The following is a 17,336-nucleotide window of genomic DNA, read 5'->3' on the forward strand; positions in this document are numbered from 1 at the left end:
GTCTGACAAGGGATTAATAACCAGAATATATAGGGAGCTCAATAAAACTAAACTCTCAATCAATCAATGACCCAATTAAGAAATGGGAAAATGAATGAAAACAGCTATTTTAAAGGAAAAAGTCCAAATGGCCAAAAATACAATAAGAAATGCTCAACCTCCCTGGCCATAAAGTAAATACAAATTAAAACCACGTTAAGATTCCACATTACTCCTGTTAGAATGGTTATCATCAAGAACACAACAACAAATGTTGGCAAGGATGTGAGGAGAAAGGAACCTTCAGACACTGTTGGTGGGAATGTAAGTTAGTACAACCACTTTGGAAAACAGTATGGCGGCTCCTCAAAAAACTAAAAATAAAACTGCCATATGATCCAGCAATTCCACTCCTAGGGATACACCCAAAGAAATGGAAGTCAGGTTACAATAAAGGCACCTGCACACCTATGTTTATTGCAGCATTATTCACATAGCTATGGATTCAGCCAATATGTCCTACTACTGATGAATGGATTAATAAAATGTAGTATTTATATACAATGGAATTTTATTCAGCCATAAAGAATAATGAAATTTTTTCATTTGAAGGTAAATTGATGGAACTGGAGAACATCATCTTAGGTGAAGTTATCCAGGGTTAGAAAGCCAAAGGCCACGTGATTTTTCTCATATGTGGAACATAGACCTAATACAAATACAGCAACATTATGAAAAACAGGCCATGCTAAGGGGAATTCACATATGACAGAGGGAGGATAAAAAAAGGAATTTAAGAAGGTGAATATGGTAGATGCACTTCCTATACTAGAATAAATATAGAATTTTTAAGCCTGTTGAAATCACTATAAGGAGACAAAGGCAGAAAGGAGAAAAATAGAGTAGATGGACCAATCCAGGTAATAATACATATACATGGAAATGTCACAAAGAAACCCATTTATAGCTATCATAAACATACAAACATGTCATTTTAAAACAAAAATGTAGAACAGGATGGCAGAACAGGTCCTGTCTGGTGAGGGTGGGGGGTGGTTAGTACCAGTAGGAGGGGGAGAATGTGGAGATATGTATGTGTATATGTCATAATGTACTCCCAGCACAAGAATAATAAAAATGAATAAATAAAAAATTTCATCTGTCAGGAAAAAAATACTCCCTATTTAAAGTGCTTTTTGTATTTCTTTTTACAACGTACATAGAAATAGCAAGATTAACAAATTCATGTTGTGTGAGAGGTTAAATGTATGTTACAAGGCATGACATTTGTGGCAATTTGTCATATAAAATTAGTAAACTGAAATTTTAAGATTGTTTCTTATTCCATGAAAAGGGATACACTTAAAATTTTTAGAAGAAAACACAACTATGATACAACTAACAGGGTATTTTTTGTATTTTAATTTAATTTTTCAATGAATAATTAAATACTTAAATAGTTCTTTCTAACTATAGAAACAAATCAGAAGTTACATGTAACTCTCACACATTCAAACCAAATACTACATAAATAAGATATGGTAAATTCACAATATTTACCTGAAATAGTTTTGGGGTAAAATGTTGATATCCATTCCACTTGTTATATCCAAAGGAACAGGGGTAAAAAATATAAATGTTGGATCAAATGATATCTTTGGTGATTTTATCTCTCCAATTAGACATAACTTTCTATAGCAAAGTGTATTATCATTTAGACACATAGGAATATCAGCTGTGTATTTTCCAGGGTTAGCTAATGAAAAAAAAAAAGTAAGTGTTTTAGATCAGTTCACACAAAAAATATTTATGTTTAAACATTGCTAAATATAAAACATAGTGCATTGTTACATCTCAATGGAGCAGAACAGTTTACCCAGGAAATGGATTGAGCCTGCTGAAGAACGTAAGAACTAAAGAAGTACCACTGAAAGAAAAATATTTTAAAGTGAACCTTGTTGAGAAATGGAGAAAGTCTCTTTAAAGATTTTCACTGTGTTGGTAAAATAAACATAGCATGGGGAAACAGCACAACAGTATTTCTTTTTAAAAAACAATTTTCTGAACTTTAATAAAAGCTGTCCATTCCATTATATAATTCTTGCAGCATGAAGAGGATACTAGAGGACTTACGAATATGCCATCTTCTCCCAGAAATCTAAGATTAGGAAAGGCAGCCAGGGATGACTGGCCAACTTTATCTGTTAGGAAAAGACATGGAGTTCCCATATGGCCATTTAACATGAGGAGAGGCAATTTGTGTTGGAGAATAGGGTTCAAGACAGGAAGCTGCAACGTATTTCTTGAGGAAAGGTTCCATTACAGAAATTGACCAATGCACTTTCACATATCCCAAATGACAGTGTTTCACTGGGAGAAAAAAATGTTATCTGCTGAATGTAAATTCAAGCTTATATCTTAGAACACAGAATGGGATACCAGTGTGGCTTTGAAGGGATCAAGACTATCAAGGGTATCATCAGAGCAAAGGATTAGAGAATAACTGATGATGCAGGACCATGTTCATAAGTGAAACATTGAGCCAGAAACAAAAGCAATGAAATTATTGAACTCATTAGGACTATTATTTCTCTTTATAATGGATGCTTTATTTGACCAAATAAGCTCATTAGTTATAAAGCAGTTTGTGATTCTTAGAAAAAGGGAAATGTTTAGGGAGGAAAAATAAAGAATGGATGACGAACTAATAGGCTTTCTAGTAAAGACAAATGAGTATTAGAAAGACTATGTGAAGAATAAGAAATTATATGTGTACCTTCAGCTGATAAAATGAGTTTTATCAAAATTTAAGTATTTCAAACATTACAAATCTATAGGGAAAGGATGATGTTTAAATTATTTAATGTTTCTAAATTATTTTGGAGGGAAAATCAAGTTCATTAATTGCAGGATTAGGCAAGGTTTGAGACTTTAAATTCTGGATTTTGAAAGGGCTAATTTGAGATTATTTCTGTGTTTCATTTACTAAGGAAAGACAGAGTGCATGAATAGATATTAAAACAATTCCTAGCTGAGTGCCAGTGGCTCACACCTGTAATCCTAGCTACTCGGGACAAGAAGATCAGGAGGATCATGGTTTGAAGCCAGCCCAGGCAAATAGTTCATGAAACTCTATCTCGAAAAAACCCATCACAAAAAAGAGCTGGTGAAGTGGCCCAAAGTGTTCACCCTAAGTTCAAGCCCCAGTATTGCAAAAGAAAAAAAAGAAAAAAACCCAATTCCCAGCTATGCTATATATGCGGCCTACAAGAGACTCCACCGATAAGGACACGCATAAATTGACAGAGAAAGGGCAGAAAATGATAGTACACACAAATAGAAACCAAAAGAGAGTAGAAATAATTAATATCAGATAAATTAGAAACTAACTCAAGAATGAGATAAAGGAGATCATTAAAAACAAATACTAGAATCAATTCACCAATAAGCTATAACAATTATAATTATATATGTACTCAGTATCAGAGCAGCTAAACATATCAGCAAGTATTAACAGATATGGAGAAAATACACCACAAGGTAACAATAGTAGGGGGATATCAATATCTTGCTTTTAGAATGCAAAGATCATCCGGACAGAAAATCAATAACTGAATATAGGACTAGAACTACACTTTTAATAAATGGATTTAAGTCATATATAGAACTTTCTATCCAACAATAGCAGAATAAACATCATTCTCAAATGCAAATGGAATATTCTCCAGCACAGACCATACATTAATTCACAAAACAAGGCTTAAGAAATATTAAAAAAATTTAAATCATCTCAAGTTTCTTTTCTGACAACAAAGGTATGAAACAAGAAATCAAAAACAGGAAGAATTTTCAAAATTCACAAGTATGTGGAAACAGCTAATGAGACAAAAAGGAAGTTAAAACAAGTATTTAAAAATATCCTGAGATAAATGAAAATTAAAATAAAACATGAAAACTTATGGGTCAAATTAAAATCAGTTCTAACAGGGAAGTTTATAGCAATAAATATGTCAAAAAGAAGAAAGATCTTAAGAAAAGATTCAATGTTACACTAAAAGAAACAAAAATAGAAGACAAAATAAGCCCATGTTTAGAAGAAAGAAATAATAAATGTTGGAGCACAAATGAAATAGAAACTAGATAAACAATAGAGGAAATCAATGAAATCAAGAATTGTTTCTAAATATGATAAACAAAATTGACAGCCTAATTTAGCTAAATTAGTGACAGTGCTTAATTTAGCTAGATTAAGAAAAGAAGATTCAAATATATAAAGAGACATTGCAAATAATAATACAAAAGCACAAAAGGTTGTAAGAGATTACTGTGAAAAATTATATGTCAACAAATTAGAAAACCCAGACATGGACAAACTCCTAGAAACACATAGCCAACCAACACTGAATTGTGAAGAAACAGAAAATCTATACAGATGAATAAGAAGTAAGGAGATTGGATCAGTAATAAAAAGTTTCCCATAAAAGAAAACATCCAGGACCAGATGGCTTCACTACTGAGTGTTACCAAACATTTAAAGAAGAACTAATACCAATTCTCAAGTTCCTCCAAAATTTGAAGGTAAGGGCATATTTTCAAACTCATTTTATGAAACAAGAATTATCCTGATTCCAAAGTCAGTCAAGGTCATTGAAATTAAAGAAAATTACATGTAAAAACAGATATAAATGCCCTCAAAAATACTAGTAAGGGAGGGAGGGAGGGAGGGGGAGGGGGAGGTGGCACAATGTACATACATGTAAGTAAATGTAAAAATGATAAAATAAAAAGAGAAAAGAAAAAAATAAAAAACTGTTAAGACACTAAAAAATACTAGTAAACTGAATTAAACAGCAAATCTAAAATATAATATGCCATGATCAAGTGGAATTCATTCTCATAATGCAAGCATGTTTCAAAATATACAAATCAATAAATGTGATATATTAATAGCATAAAGGATAAACATTATGCAATTATCTCAATATATACAGAAACAAAGTTCAACATTGCTTCATGGTTTTAAAAATGGAATAAATTAGGTATTAATGTATCTCAACACAATAAATGCAATGTATGGCAAGACCATAACTAACATCATACAGTCAGAAATTGAAAGCTTTTCTCTGAGATTAGGAATAAGATAAAGATACTTCCTTTTACTACCTCTTCTCAAAATAGTCCTGAAAGACCTAGCCAGAGCAGTTACATAAAAGAAAGAAATAAAAGGCATCCAGATAAGATAGTAAGAAATTAAACTGTCTCTTTTTGCAGAAGACATAATCTTACATAAAGAAAATCCTAAGGAATCCACCAAAAATGTTAGAACTAATAAATTCACTTAAGTTGTGAAATACATGATCAACAAGTAAAAATCAGTTGCCTTGCTATATACCAATAACAAACCATTGAAAATCAGAAATTTAAAAATGATCCAATTTACAATATTAGAAGGAATAAAAACTTTAGGAATAAATTTAATGAAGGATATTAAAGTTCAGTACACTGAAATATATGACACTGATAAAAGAAATTGCCAACACAAATAAATGGAAATATTGCACATTCATGAATTGGAAGAATTACCATTTTAATTGTCTACAATATTCAAATAATCTACCAGTTTAATGCAATTCCTATCAAAATTCCAATGACATTTTTCCACAGAAATAAAAAAAAAAATCCCTAAACTTCATATGGAACAAAAGACCCCAAGTCAAATCAGTATTTGCCAAGAAGAACAAAGTTGAAGACATTACCCTGCCTAATTTCAAATGATACTAGAATGTTTTCATAATCAAAATAGTGTACTACTGTCATAAAAATAAATACATAAACAATTGGAATAGAATACAGAGTCCAGAAATAAATCTACACACATTTTTGACAACTAATCTTTGACAAGGATACCAAGAATACACAATGGTGAAAGTAAACTCTCTTCAATAAATGGTATCAAAAATTGCATAGCTACATAAAAAGAATGAAATTTGACCTTTTTCTTATGCTATAAACAAGAACTAACTTTAAATGGATTAAAAACAGTAATCCTCAGGCTTTTAGGAAGATAATGGAAGGTCTGTGACCTTAAAACTCTTAGAAGAAAACAGAGGAAAAAAGTTCCTTGACATTAATCTTGGCAATAATTTTTTGGATATGACAGCAAAACCATAGACAACAGAAGTAAAAATGAAAAAGTAGGACTACATCAAACGAAAACATTTCTGCATATCAAAGGAAAGTAAAATGGCAAAATGAATAAGCAGCCTATGGACTGAGATAAAGTAATTGCAAACCTTATATTAAGAGGTTAATACCAAAAATGTGTAAGTTAGTAACATATTTCAGTAGGCATTTCACACACACACACACACACACACACACACACACACACACACCTTAATTTTAAAAAAAGGCAAAATACCTTTACAGACATTTTCCAAACATCAAATACAAATGGCTAACATAAAACAAAATTTTCAACACTACATTCATCAGAAAGATGTAAATCAAATCAAAATGAAAGCCAGGCATGGTAGTGCACATCTATAATCCCAGGTACTTGGGAAGCGGAGGCAGGAGGACCTTGAATTTGAGACCAGCCCAGGCAGGCAAAGGTATCCAGACCCTGTCTCAGAAACAAAACATAAAACAAAATGAAGGACTGGGGGAATATCTTGAGTGGGGGAGAGGAAAAAGGAGGATAAGGGAGAAGAGAGAGAGAAAACCTCATACTAGTTGACTTTTATCAAAAATTAAGAGACACAAGTGCTGATAAGAGTGTGGAGAGAAGGAAACTCACGTAGACTTTTGGTGGGAGTGTAGATTGGTATAGCTATTATAGAAAACATTATTGAGTTTGTTCAAAAAATTAAAATTAAAACTACTGTAAAATGAAGTAATCCCAGTTGTGGGTATACATCCAAAGGAAATGATTCAGTATCTTGAAAAAATATTTGCACCTTTATATTCAATACAGCATCATGCAAAATAGCCAGATTACAGAAACAACATAAATGTCCATCAGAGATGAATGAATAATGAAACTGTGGTACATATATATACAATGGAGTATTAGTCACAGATTTTTAAAAAGGGAAATCCTGCCAGTTGAGACAAAATATTTAAACCAAGAGGACATTGTTTTAAGTAAACAAATCAGCCATAAAACTACAAATATTGTATGATCTCAATCATGGAGGATCATGAAAGAACAGAACAGAGAGGAGGCATTGTTTGCCAAGGGCTTGTGGGTAGAAGAAATGGGGAGATATTGATCAAAGGGTACAAACCTTCAGCTGTAAAACTAACAAATTCTGGGAATCTAATGTACAACATGGGTGATGATGGAAGTGTCAACTAATTTGACTGTAGTAATAATTATACAATGTACACATGTATCAAATAATTATTCTGTGTACTTTGAACACATACTAAGTTTGTCAGCTAAGCCACAAAATAAAAAATGATCAACACAATTACATTATAATTATTCAAATAAAAAGAACATATAACAAATGATAAGAATTTTTCTATACATGATAAAATAATTTAATATATAAATAATAAATTGAAATACAAACAAAAGAATAGAAGAAAAGTACTCACTTGGACAGAAATTTATGGTAATTTGACACTTTTCATTTGGATGAATATTCCCAATCAACCTACTAATTTTGAATGTGCCATTTTTGAAAAGATTTTCAGCACTACTAAGATCCAAAGACCATTGCACATCATTTTTTGAAATATTATGTAAGAGAAGAGGCTGTTCACAATACACAAAAAGAAAAAACTAAATATAATAAATGGAGTATAATAGTTATATTACCATATCAAGTTGATGGGCTTATCTACAGAAATGACTAAAAATGGTAAGCACAAACAAAATGCTGCTAGGCAAACAATAAGATATGAAAGTATGCTCACAGTATGTTATCAATTATGAAAATTACACAAAACATATAAACTTAGGAAATACAAAAATATAAATATATCTTTGTTAGCTAGCAAGGATGCAAAGTAATAACATCCTTCATTTTCATTGATTGTGAGAACACAAAAGGGTCCAGCCAGTTTGCAAGACAACTAGTTTTTATAACGTTAATCATACACCTACTATAAAATCCTGCAGTCCTAATTCTAAATATTTATTGAATGAGTTGAAAGTTTATATTTATTCAAAAACTTTTCTGTGAATGTTCATAACTTTATTCATAATCATCAAATACTGGTAGAAAACAAACAAGAGTTCCTTCAACTAAATAATGGATAAACAAGCCATAGTATGTCCACACAATGGAACAAAATTCAATGAAAATATGTAGAGCATAATTCATATTAAAACATGAGTACATATTAAGTATACTTTCAGAAGTGTTCAGATCCAGATGTCTACATATTTACAATTAAATTTATCTATCATTGTAGAAATGCAAAATGACAGGGATGAAATAAACAACCAGTGATTGCCAAATGTCAATGGAAGGAGTAGTTTGACTACAAAAGGGTCAAGCAGAGATTGTTTTTTAGTGTGATGAAACTCTTCTCATGACACTAAGTTGATAAGACATGTTAAGCTATCCATTTTTAAAAACTCAGAGCTCTGTATACTACAAGTAAACTTAAATTTATGTTAATCAAAACAATCAGCAAAGAAGTTGGGGATCCTAAAGACACTGTAGACTGTGACAAACTGCATTATAAATATATAAAATAGCCTCAATGAACTTACAGGTGGGTTGGGAGGAATTGACCTAAGTAACTTTGGAAAAGTGATTTGACTAAATATTATAAAGCTAAAAGCAAAAATGAACAATATATAAAAACATTACTCTGGCTAATAAATGTGTTAGTGAGATGGATGGGCTGTAGGTTGTTAATTCTGAAAATTCTTTACTGTTTTATCAGGATACAAAAATAAATAAATAAATAAAAATTAATTAGAGGCATAGTTCACATTGTTAAAGAAAGGAGTTAAAAATGAGTGAGGGAAGAAGACTGAAATAAACCTGTGGTGCTGGATTAGTCAGAGATAACATTTTGAAGTCATGTTTAGATAAATAGATAGATACATAAATACTTATATATGTATGTGTGTGTGTGTGTGTGTGTGTGTGTGTGTACTAGTTAGCATATATACAATTTTTTTCCTGGCTCTATTTGCTGAAGGGCCTACGATCTACTCCCCAGGACATCCTGTACCAACTAGCATAGCCAATACTCAGGTCTTGGTTTCTAAATTCCAAATAATATATGTAAATGCCCTCACTTCAAAACCCTCTATTCCCTGAGTGTGGGCTGAATTTGATCATTCATTGCCAAAATACAAAGTATGGACATGGAAAAGTAGTTTTATAGTGGAGAAACCCACAAAATATCACCAGTGATGAGTCACTTTGAGGTCATGTAATTCCTTTATGTGATAAAAAGTACATTTCACCTCTGTGACTTATTTCTCCAAAACACACCGAAGATAAGAACTCAGTCTAGTCAGGTGAAAAACATCAGCAACACACAAAGGACCTTTTGAAAAAAAATGCCAGACAGGTTTACTTGAAATTTGTCAAGGTCATAAAAAATTAGCAATATTGAAAGCCTATAGCAGTGGAATTTAGGATTGGACCCTGGGAAAGTAGAAGTATATTAGTGAAAAACAGTTGAATTCCAGACAGAATGTATTGTTGAATTACTAATATTGTATCAATATTAATTTCTTAGTTTGTAAAATACTTTATGGTCATGTTACTTGTTAACATTAGGGAAAGCTGAATGAAGGGCATAAGCTCTCTGTAAATGTCTTTCTAATGATCCAGAAAATCTGGGCATTATGGGCATAATTTGCACATACAGCCATCTTTTCAATACAATATATCAAAATGAGGCTATCATCAGGTTTTTAAATTAATTTTACTTTTTGAAAGTTTGAAGATTATAGACTTATTCATACAATTGTCACTTCAACAAAACAACATGCTTCATTTCTTTTTAAAATATGATTGGCTTAAAATATAAAAGAATGAACAAACTTCCAATGCCTCTGACTATGTATAATTTAAATAATTCTAATATTCATGTATCCTAACTACATCAAAGTTAATTTACATATTTTATAGAAGACATTATTTTGCCCATACTGAGGTTTAGACTCAGGATCATTCTACCATTTGAGCCATACCCTCAGTCCTTTTGGCCTTAGCTATTTTTTAGATAGAGTCTCATGTGTTTTGTGCAGGACAACCTTGGGACTACAATCCTCCTACCTATGCCTCCCATGTAGCTGGGATTACAGCTATGAGCACTGCACTCTGAAAAAAACAACATCTTTTAACAAAAAGTTAGACACAAAAATCATACCATCTATTTGAATACCTCATTTATGTCATTTCAAAAGGAGGAAAAGTTACATTTCTTATCCTGAGTTAAATCCTCCCCAGCATCACAAAAGAGAATTACTTTCTCTTTTGAATTAGAGAAAGATTCTCTAATTCTGAACATAGAATGCATAGCTATCTATAGAGAAACACTGATTAGTTTATTTAGAATGCTTAGTAATGTAGTTTGTTTATATTTTCATCAAAATGCTATAAGCATATAGATTACACAAAACATTCAACAATGCCTAGAAAAAGCAATTGTTCCCCTTCAACATATCCTCATCAACAGTTCTGCCTGCTAGAGAAACTCATTTTAGCAAATTCTGATTTGAGTTTCTATCTGGAATAGCTTTATTCTAAATATGATGCTAATGATATGACTAATGTTAGTGGGGTTTTTTTATGTACTGGGGTTTGAACTAAGAGCCTTACGCATGTTAGGTGAATGCTCATCTACCACTTGAGCCACACCCCCAACTATTTTTGCTTTAGTCATTTTCAGATAGGGTCTCTCACTTTTTTCTGAGGCCAGCCTCAGACCGTGATCTTCCCTCCAAGGCCTCCTTGAAGCTTGGATTACAGCTTGTTTGTTGAAATGGGTACTTGCTTTTTGCCTGGGCTGATTTTGACAGGTGTTCCTCTTGATCTCCTTCTCCAAAGAAGTTGGGAGTACATGTGTAAACCACTATGCCCAGCTTGGCTAATGTTACTTTTTATTTCTATCATAACGTATTGCCATAAATTTAGTGGCTTAAAGAAATTCAAATTTATTACCACCCTGTAGGTTAGAAGTTCAACATAGATATCACTAAGATCTTGAATAAGATCAAGGTACTGAAAGAAACTATGTTCCTTTCTGAAGGCTTTGGCAAGAGTCCCTTTCATTACCTTGCTCAGTTTCTAGAGCTCAGACATATTTCTTGGGAGGTGGCCTCCTTCCTCTGTTTTGAAAGTGAACAGCATAGCAGCTCTCACTCTGCTGTTGTCACATATCCCTCTGACCACAGTCAAGAAAAGTTTTCTGCTAATAACCATTTACATAATAATATTGAGACCACCTAAGTAATCCAAGATAATCTCCATTTCTCAGGGTCTTTAACTGTAATCACATCAACAAAATATCTTTTGCAATATAAGTTAAATAATTTGTAAATATAAAATTCATTCACAAATTGTGGAAGTTAGGAATTAAGCATCCTTAAGAGGCATTATTCTGTCACATGGCTATTTGCTAGTTAATAGCCTCTGATATATGTTTACTGATTAGTAGGAAAGATGAGGATCTGACCTGTTTATACTACCACCACTCCTCTGCCCACCTTCTATTTTGAGATGTTTACATTATTTTGTTTCTTCTAGTAATCATGCAGTAATTTTAAACAATGCTTAATTCTCTAGTTCTTTTTGAGTCAACTTTATATTCTATCCTTTAATTACTCCTATGTAAGATGAGTTTCACTACTCTTTTTCCACTGTTCCCAACTCTTCTGTCCATTTAACTCTCATACATATATGTGTGTGTAGTACATATCATATGCATGTCATTTTATAATGATGGGTTATAAATTATGATATTTTAATTTAATTCTGTTCCATATGCATATTAAGTTTTCCTATTATGACTGTGTAACTATCATTCATAGGAAAAAGAAAAAGTGTAGTAAAGTCAGTTTTTTTTCTCCGTGGGACCAATGTGACCCTTTTGTCACTCAGAGAAGTATGCTGATGTCTAGACCTTTTCTCCTTACATCAATTAAATAAAATTAAAATTATATAAAATAATATCACATTTAAGAATGGAATTTCCCAATCTGAAATTTGGTTCTCTAAAGTTTACTTTTCAAGCTGGGCATTAATGGCTTGTACCTGCAATGTTAGATACATGGGAGGCTGAAATTGGAGTGTCATGGTTTGAGGACAGCCCAGGCAAATAGTCTGTGAGACCCCCCATCTCCAAAGTAATCAGAGCAAAATGGACTGGAGGTGTGCTCAAGTGGTAAAGTGCCAAAGACCTGAGTTCAAACTCCAGTCCCACATGAAAAGCTTTTTTTTCTCAGCCTCACATACAAGGTCTCTTGTACCCTTGAAGTTCTAGTAGAGTAAGTTTAACAGAGTATTTATGCTCTAAACAGTCTGTTATTGATCTCTGTTACTGAGATCTGCTATTGATCTCTGTAATTTCATGTAGCTTTCTGCTATTTTTTATAGATGCAATGTTAAATATTTTCTCCATGTAACATCATTTCAGCATTACAGATGTCCAAAATTGGTTTTAGGAATAGCAATATTCATAGACAAAAAAGTATAAATACAAATTCCTTTAATGTATATGATATTCTTTCTCATGCATCTCTCTCTTTTCCTCCTAGATATACTCCTAATTAGAAGAGAAACAGCTATTCAGGAAGAAAAAATGAGTAGATTAAACTAGACATTATTTTATTATATATGTGAACTGTTTCACCTATTATTGTTTCTTGCTTCATTTTTTTACATGAATGGAATATATTTCACACTAACTTAAATCACAGGTTCTACTTGTATATGAAGGTAGAAATAGATAATTATATTCAAAATATCTTGAGTATTCTTACTAAATATACATGCATTTACAAGTTAAATAGCTTTACATATTTTCATTCTTTGAAAATTACTTGAGAAATTATATATATAATATACAAACTATATATTACATGTATACATATATATGTGCAGACACATAAGTTCTCTAAAAATATCTGTTTTCTTGTTCCAAATAGCACAAATAGGTGAGGGAAAATTACTCATAAGAAACAGTGAAAGCCACTCATGCTTTAGAATAATAAACTTAGTAAACTAAAAACCATAATTACAACACAATACTTATAAAAACTGTTGTAAACTCTCTATACATACCTCAGTTCTTGTGATGTTCTTATTAGATTCCAGCTCATGTAAAGGGACATTAAATACAAACTCAGTACTGGATAAGTTCAACGGTGCTTGCAATACTTTAAGAGAAAATGTAAATATATTGATAAAATATTAATAGATATAAGGTCATAGGCACTTAGTATATTTTTCAACATAAAACTATGAAAATAAGGTTTGTTTCTGTTTTACATCCCAAGCCAGAAAATAAAATTACATTTAAAAATATTTCTAAAATATCTTGGTATTCATATTTTGAAATTCCATTTTGTGATTTTTAATGGTAATGAATTATAAGTAAAATAACAAGGTTATTCAATATTGAGATAAGAAAAAGCAAATGGAATTAAATGATCTCCATACTAAAATTTGACCAATGAAGGACAAAATATTGGAATGCAGGGAAAATATACAGATGGCATATTAAGTAACATTTCCTAGATGAAACAGTAATGTTCTGGGAGTGAATGGCTAGTCTATAGAAATTTAGAAATAGGCATAGCTGTGAAAATACTTAAGATTAGGAAGATATTAGGAAGATATTAGGATATTAAGATATTAGGAAGGCTATCTACCTGCTGGAAAAACCTACAAATTTTGGAAAATTAGTTCTGAGACATGAATTCTTAATGGAAACTGTGGGGTCTCTTAAGCGTTTAGAAACATAAGTATATAAAAGCAAAGTAATATCTGATCCTAAAGGCATATATATCTTAAATATACTTTTATTGTATCACTGAAATTAATGGATGTCTTGGCTGGAACATGTAGGAAAAGAGAAACTTGTAGATGGTGCTCACCATTATAGCATACCCCAGTACCTCGTATGAGAAATCCTGGGAAAGACAATGCTATGAGAGATAAACAGAATGTGGCACATGTTGTATGGCATTCCCAGTGCAAACTAGCAAAAAAGGAAAACCAAAAAAATAACTGGTTGGTTACAGCTTTTAAAACAAAGCTTTGTTTTGGCACATTACTTTACCATTTTGAGAGTCAAGTGTCATTTAAACCTAAAAGTTATATTCTCCCTAGTACAGTTTATTAGAAAATCATTTTCTGGGGAAAAATGAACCCCAAAGATTAAAGATTATTAGTCTAACATTTCAGACCAGTCCTCCACATTAAAACATTCATTGATGTCCTGACTGCCAAACAAAGGTATAATAAATATTTGGTCCTGAAGCTAGGTTTTTGAGAGTTATTAATAAACATAAGAAAGAAGACAAGGGTCAATAGAAATCAAGAGAACTACTGATTATGAAATAAAGGCATAGAGGAAAAATAATTCAACCAAAAATAGAAACAATGTAGTCAGGAAAAGAAATTATTAGCTAGTAGAGTGGATTAAATAATAAGAGCACCTGCCTAGCAAGTGTGACGCCCTGAGTTCAAACAACAGTGCCACCAAAAAGAAAAAGAAAATATTAAAGAAATCATCATGATCTATTTATGGATAAAAGATACTATTTCAAAAATCAGTATGCTGATAAATAATGATAAAATATTAAGAACTCTCGATGGTTTTAAGATAGCTAAAAGCATTTTAAAAATCAGGAAAATCCCCAGAATTTCATATTTATAAGCCTTCTAGAGGGAGAAGCCATTTTAATTTTCAAAGCAATGTTAGAACCATAGAGCATTATAAAACTAAACAGCAATCTGTTGGAAAATGAATATACATAAAGGAAATAAACAAATGTTGTGAAGTATTCATATTTAATATAAAAATGGTATGAATATTCAAGAAGTTTATTATGAAAATAGTCTAATTCAGAAAACAAAATTACATGATGATTATTTTCTTTTTTTTTACAAAGGTATCTTAAAATAAGGTAAAAAACCTTACCTTCAAAGAACCTCCATATTAACTGTATAATTTCTAATTGGGATTTTAAATAACAGTGAAATAAATTTCTACCATGTATGTGTTATTTTAGTGAAGCATCTCTTACTAGTTGTTATTCACAATTATCAACTGATTTGATGTTCATCACTATTTTATAATTAATGACAGTATAACTTAATATCAGCATTATAAATATAAAATACAGACTGACTTTTCAGGAAAAATATGTAAGCATATATAATAAATACCAAAGCCAAAGCTTTTCAAAAGTATAATTTGCAGACTATGTCAGTTTTTCCTTGACTATTTGGAGAAAGTGAGTTAAATATTTAACAACTCAAAATTTTAACAAATTTAATTCTTTGCTTATAATTACTCAATTAATAATGCATCCCTTTGAGTAAATATAAATCATCATTTGCAGTAAATAAAATTGTCATTTTTCATCTTATTTTCAATTATTTTTATTTTAATAATATATTTTTTGCCTTAATTTAAAAACTTTCTACACAATAAAGTACTATGTTGACCCAATTTTAGTCTTTCAATTTTATTAGCAAGAGTCACTTACCTTCAAATATATCTGTACTATCAATTAACATTCAATCTGAGACTCACAATTTAAATGACACATAAAGGAACTGTGTTATAATTTTACTTTCAAATATTTCTCTTTTTGAAATATAAATAAAATATTCAGATTTTTCTTAACTTTTTGATGCTTAAATGTAAATCTTTGATCTACCTACATCAATCGACTGTTTCATATTACACACATACCAGTAGCTTGAACATAACAAGGTTGAATGAGTGGGGTTGTCTTTTGCATCAAAGGAGTTTTCTGGGCCAAATATTCAGTGTAGAGTTCTGAAGCATTGAAGGAATTAATGTGAACTTGAATGGTAAAGTCATATGTTGCAACCTGTCAAACAAAAACTTCATTATACTGTGGCTCTTTTTGCTTTATTTTAAAATTCATTTATTCATATGTACATATATTGTTTGGGTCATTTCTCCCTCCTGTCCCCACCCCCACCTCCTCCCTCGCTTCCAGGCAAAACCTGTTCTGTGCTTTTCTCCAGTTCCGTTGAAGAGTAGAAATAAGCAATAATAAGAAAGACATAGCATTTTTGCTAGTTGAGATAAGGACAGCTATACAGAGAGATTCCTAGCATTGCTTTCATGTACAAATGTGTTACAACCCAGGTTGATTCATCTCTGACTGATCTTTATACTGGTTCCTGATCCCCTTCTCATGTTGACCTCTGTCACTTTAAGGTTTCTGTATTAATTCCTCTGGAGAGGGAACATCAAATGCTTTCATGTTTTGGGTTCCTCTTTTTGCTTTGAGAAATATTTCATGCTACTGACTTAGCGAAACAGTTTATAAAAACAGTTTTCAAAATGAAATTATCTTGTGATGTTGAAATTATATTTATTTAATAAAAGACTTTTTCATAAGGTTAAAAAATCTAAAAACAAAAGAGAAAATTCTAAAAGTAATTGCCATCCATTTAAAATGAACAAAGATGAAAGTATAAAACCTAAATGTACAAAACATTAGTAAGAAAAGAAAATGTAGGAGAAAAGTCTTTGTGATCCTTTGTTAGTCAAAGTTGTTTTTGTTCCTGGTGTTTTTTTTTAGCCAGAGTCTTGCAATGTAGCCCATGCTGACCTGAAACTCCCAAACCTCCTACATGTGCACCACCATGCCTGACTAGGCAAATATTTTGTAAATGATATTTACAAAAAGAATTATCCATAAAAGACAAACTGATAAATTCTTAAAATATAAAAATGTTTAATTTATTCTTTTAAAGACGTTGTTAAGAAAATAAAATTATAAGCCAAAAACATATTTCTCACAAAAAAATACAACTTGTATCCAAAATACATAAAGGCAGCTTAAAGATAAATTTTAAAAATGAACTAGCTAATGAAAACATAGGCAGATTTGAAAACACACTTCAAAAAAGACACTATGCACATAGTGACACATTAGCACATGCAAAGATGCTTGATATCCTTAGCCATTAGGGAAATGCAAATTGAAATCACAAGAGGTGCAACTTCTCACCTATCTGTGTCTTGAACCAACTCTGAGCTTTCTCACACCCTGAGCTAGCACATCTCTGGACTGCGTTTTATGTTAATATCATATCTAACCACCTGAAGTGACTCTTTTCTCTATCTGCTGTCTGCCCTCAGTAAGGCCCATTAAAATC

The 17,336-nt window shown here is 31.4% G+C and overlaps 1 protein-coding gene across 1 annotated transcript in view; it reads right to left on the reverse strand.

Annotated features, from left to right (window-relative positions):
- Window positions 1-17,336, reverse strand: part of Cfap47 (cilia and flagella associated protein 47) — a 393,644-nt gene that overhangs the window by 301,802 nt on the left and 74,506 nt on the right. The window contains exons 22-25 of the mRNA XM_074062282.1: window positions 15,892-16,033; window positions 13,248-13,342; window positions 7,585-7,744; window positions 1,540-1,735 (exon numbers count right to left, since the gene is read on the reverse strand). Coding sequence (XP_073918383.1) covers window positions 1,540-1,735; window positions 7,585-7,744; window positions 13,248-13,342; window positions 15,892-16,033 — 593 coding nt within the window. The remainder of the gene's footprint in view (window positions 1-1,539; window positions 1,736-7,584; window positions 7,745-13,247; window positions 13,343-15,891; window positions 16,034-17,336) is intronic.

Source organism: Castor canadensis, chromosome X (assembly GCF_047511655.1).
Source record: "Castor canadensis chromosome X, mCasCan1.hap1v2, whole genome shotgun sequence".
In the NCBI taxonomy this organism is placed as follows: Eukaryota; Metazoa; Chordata; class Mammalia; order Rodentia; family Castoridae; genus Castor; species Castor canadensis.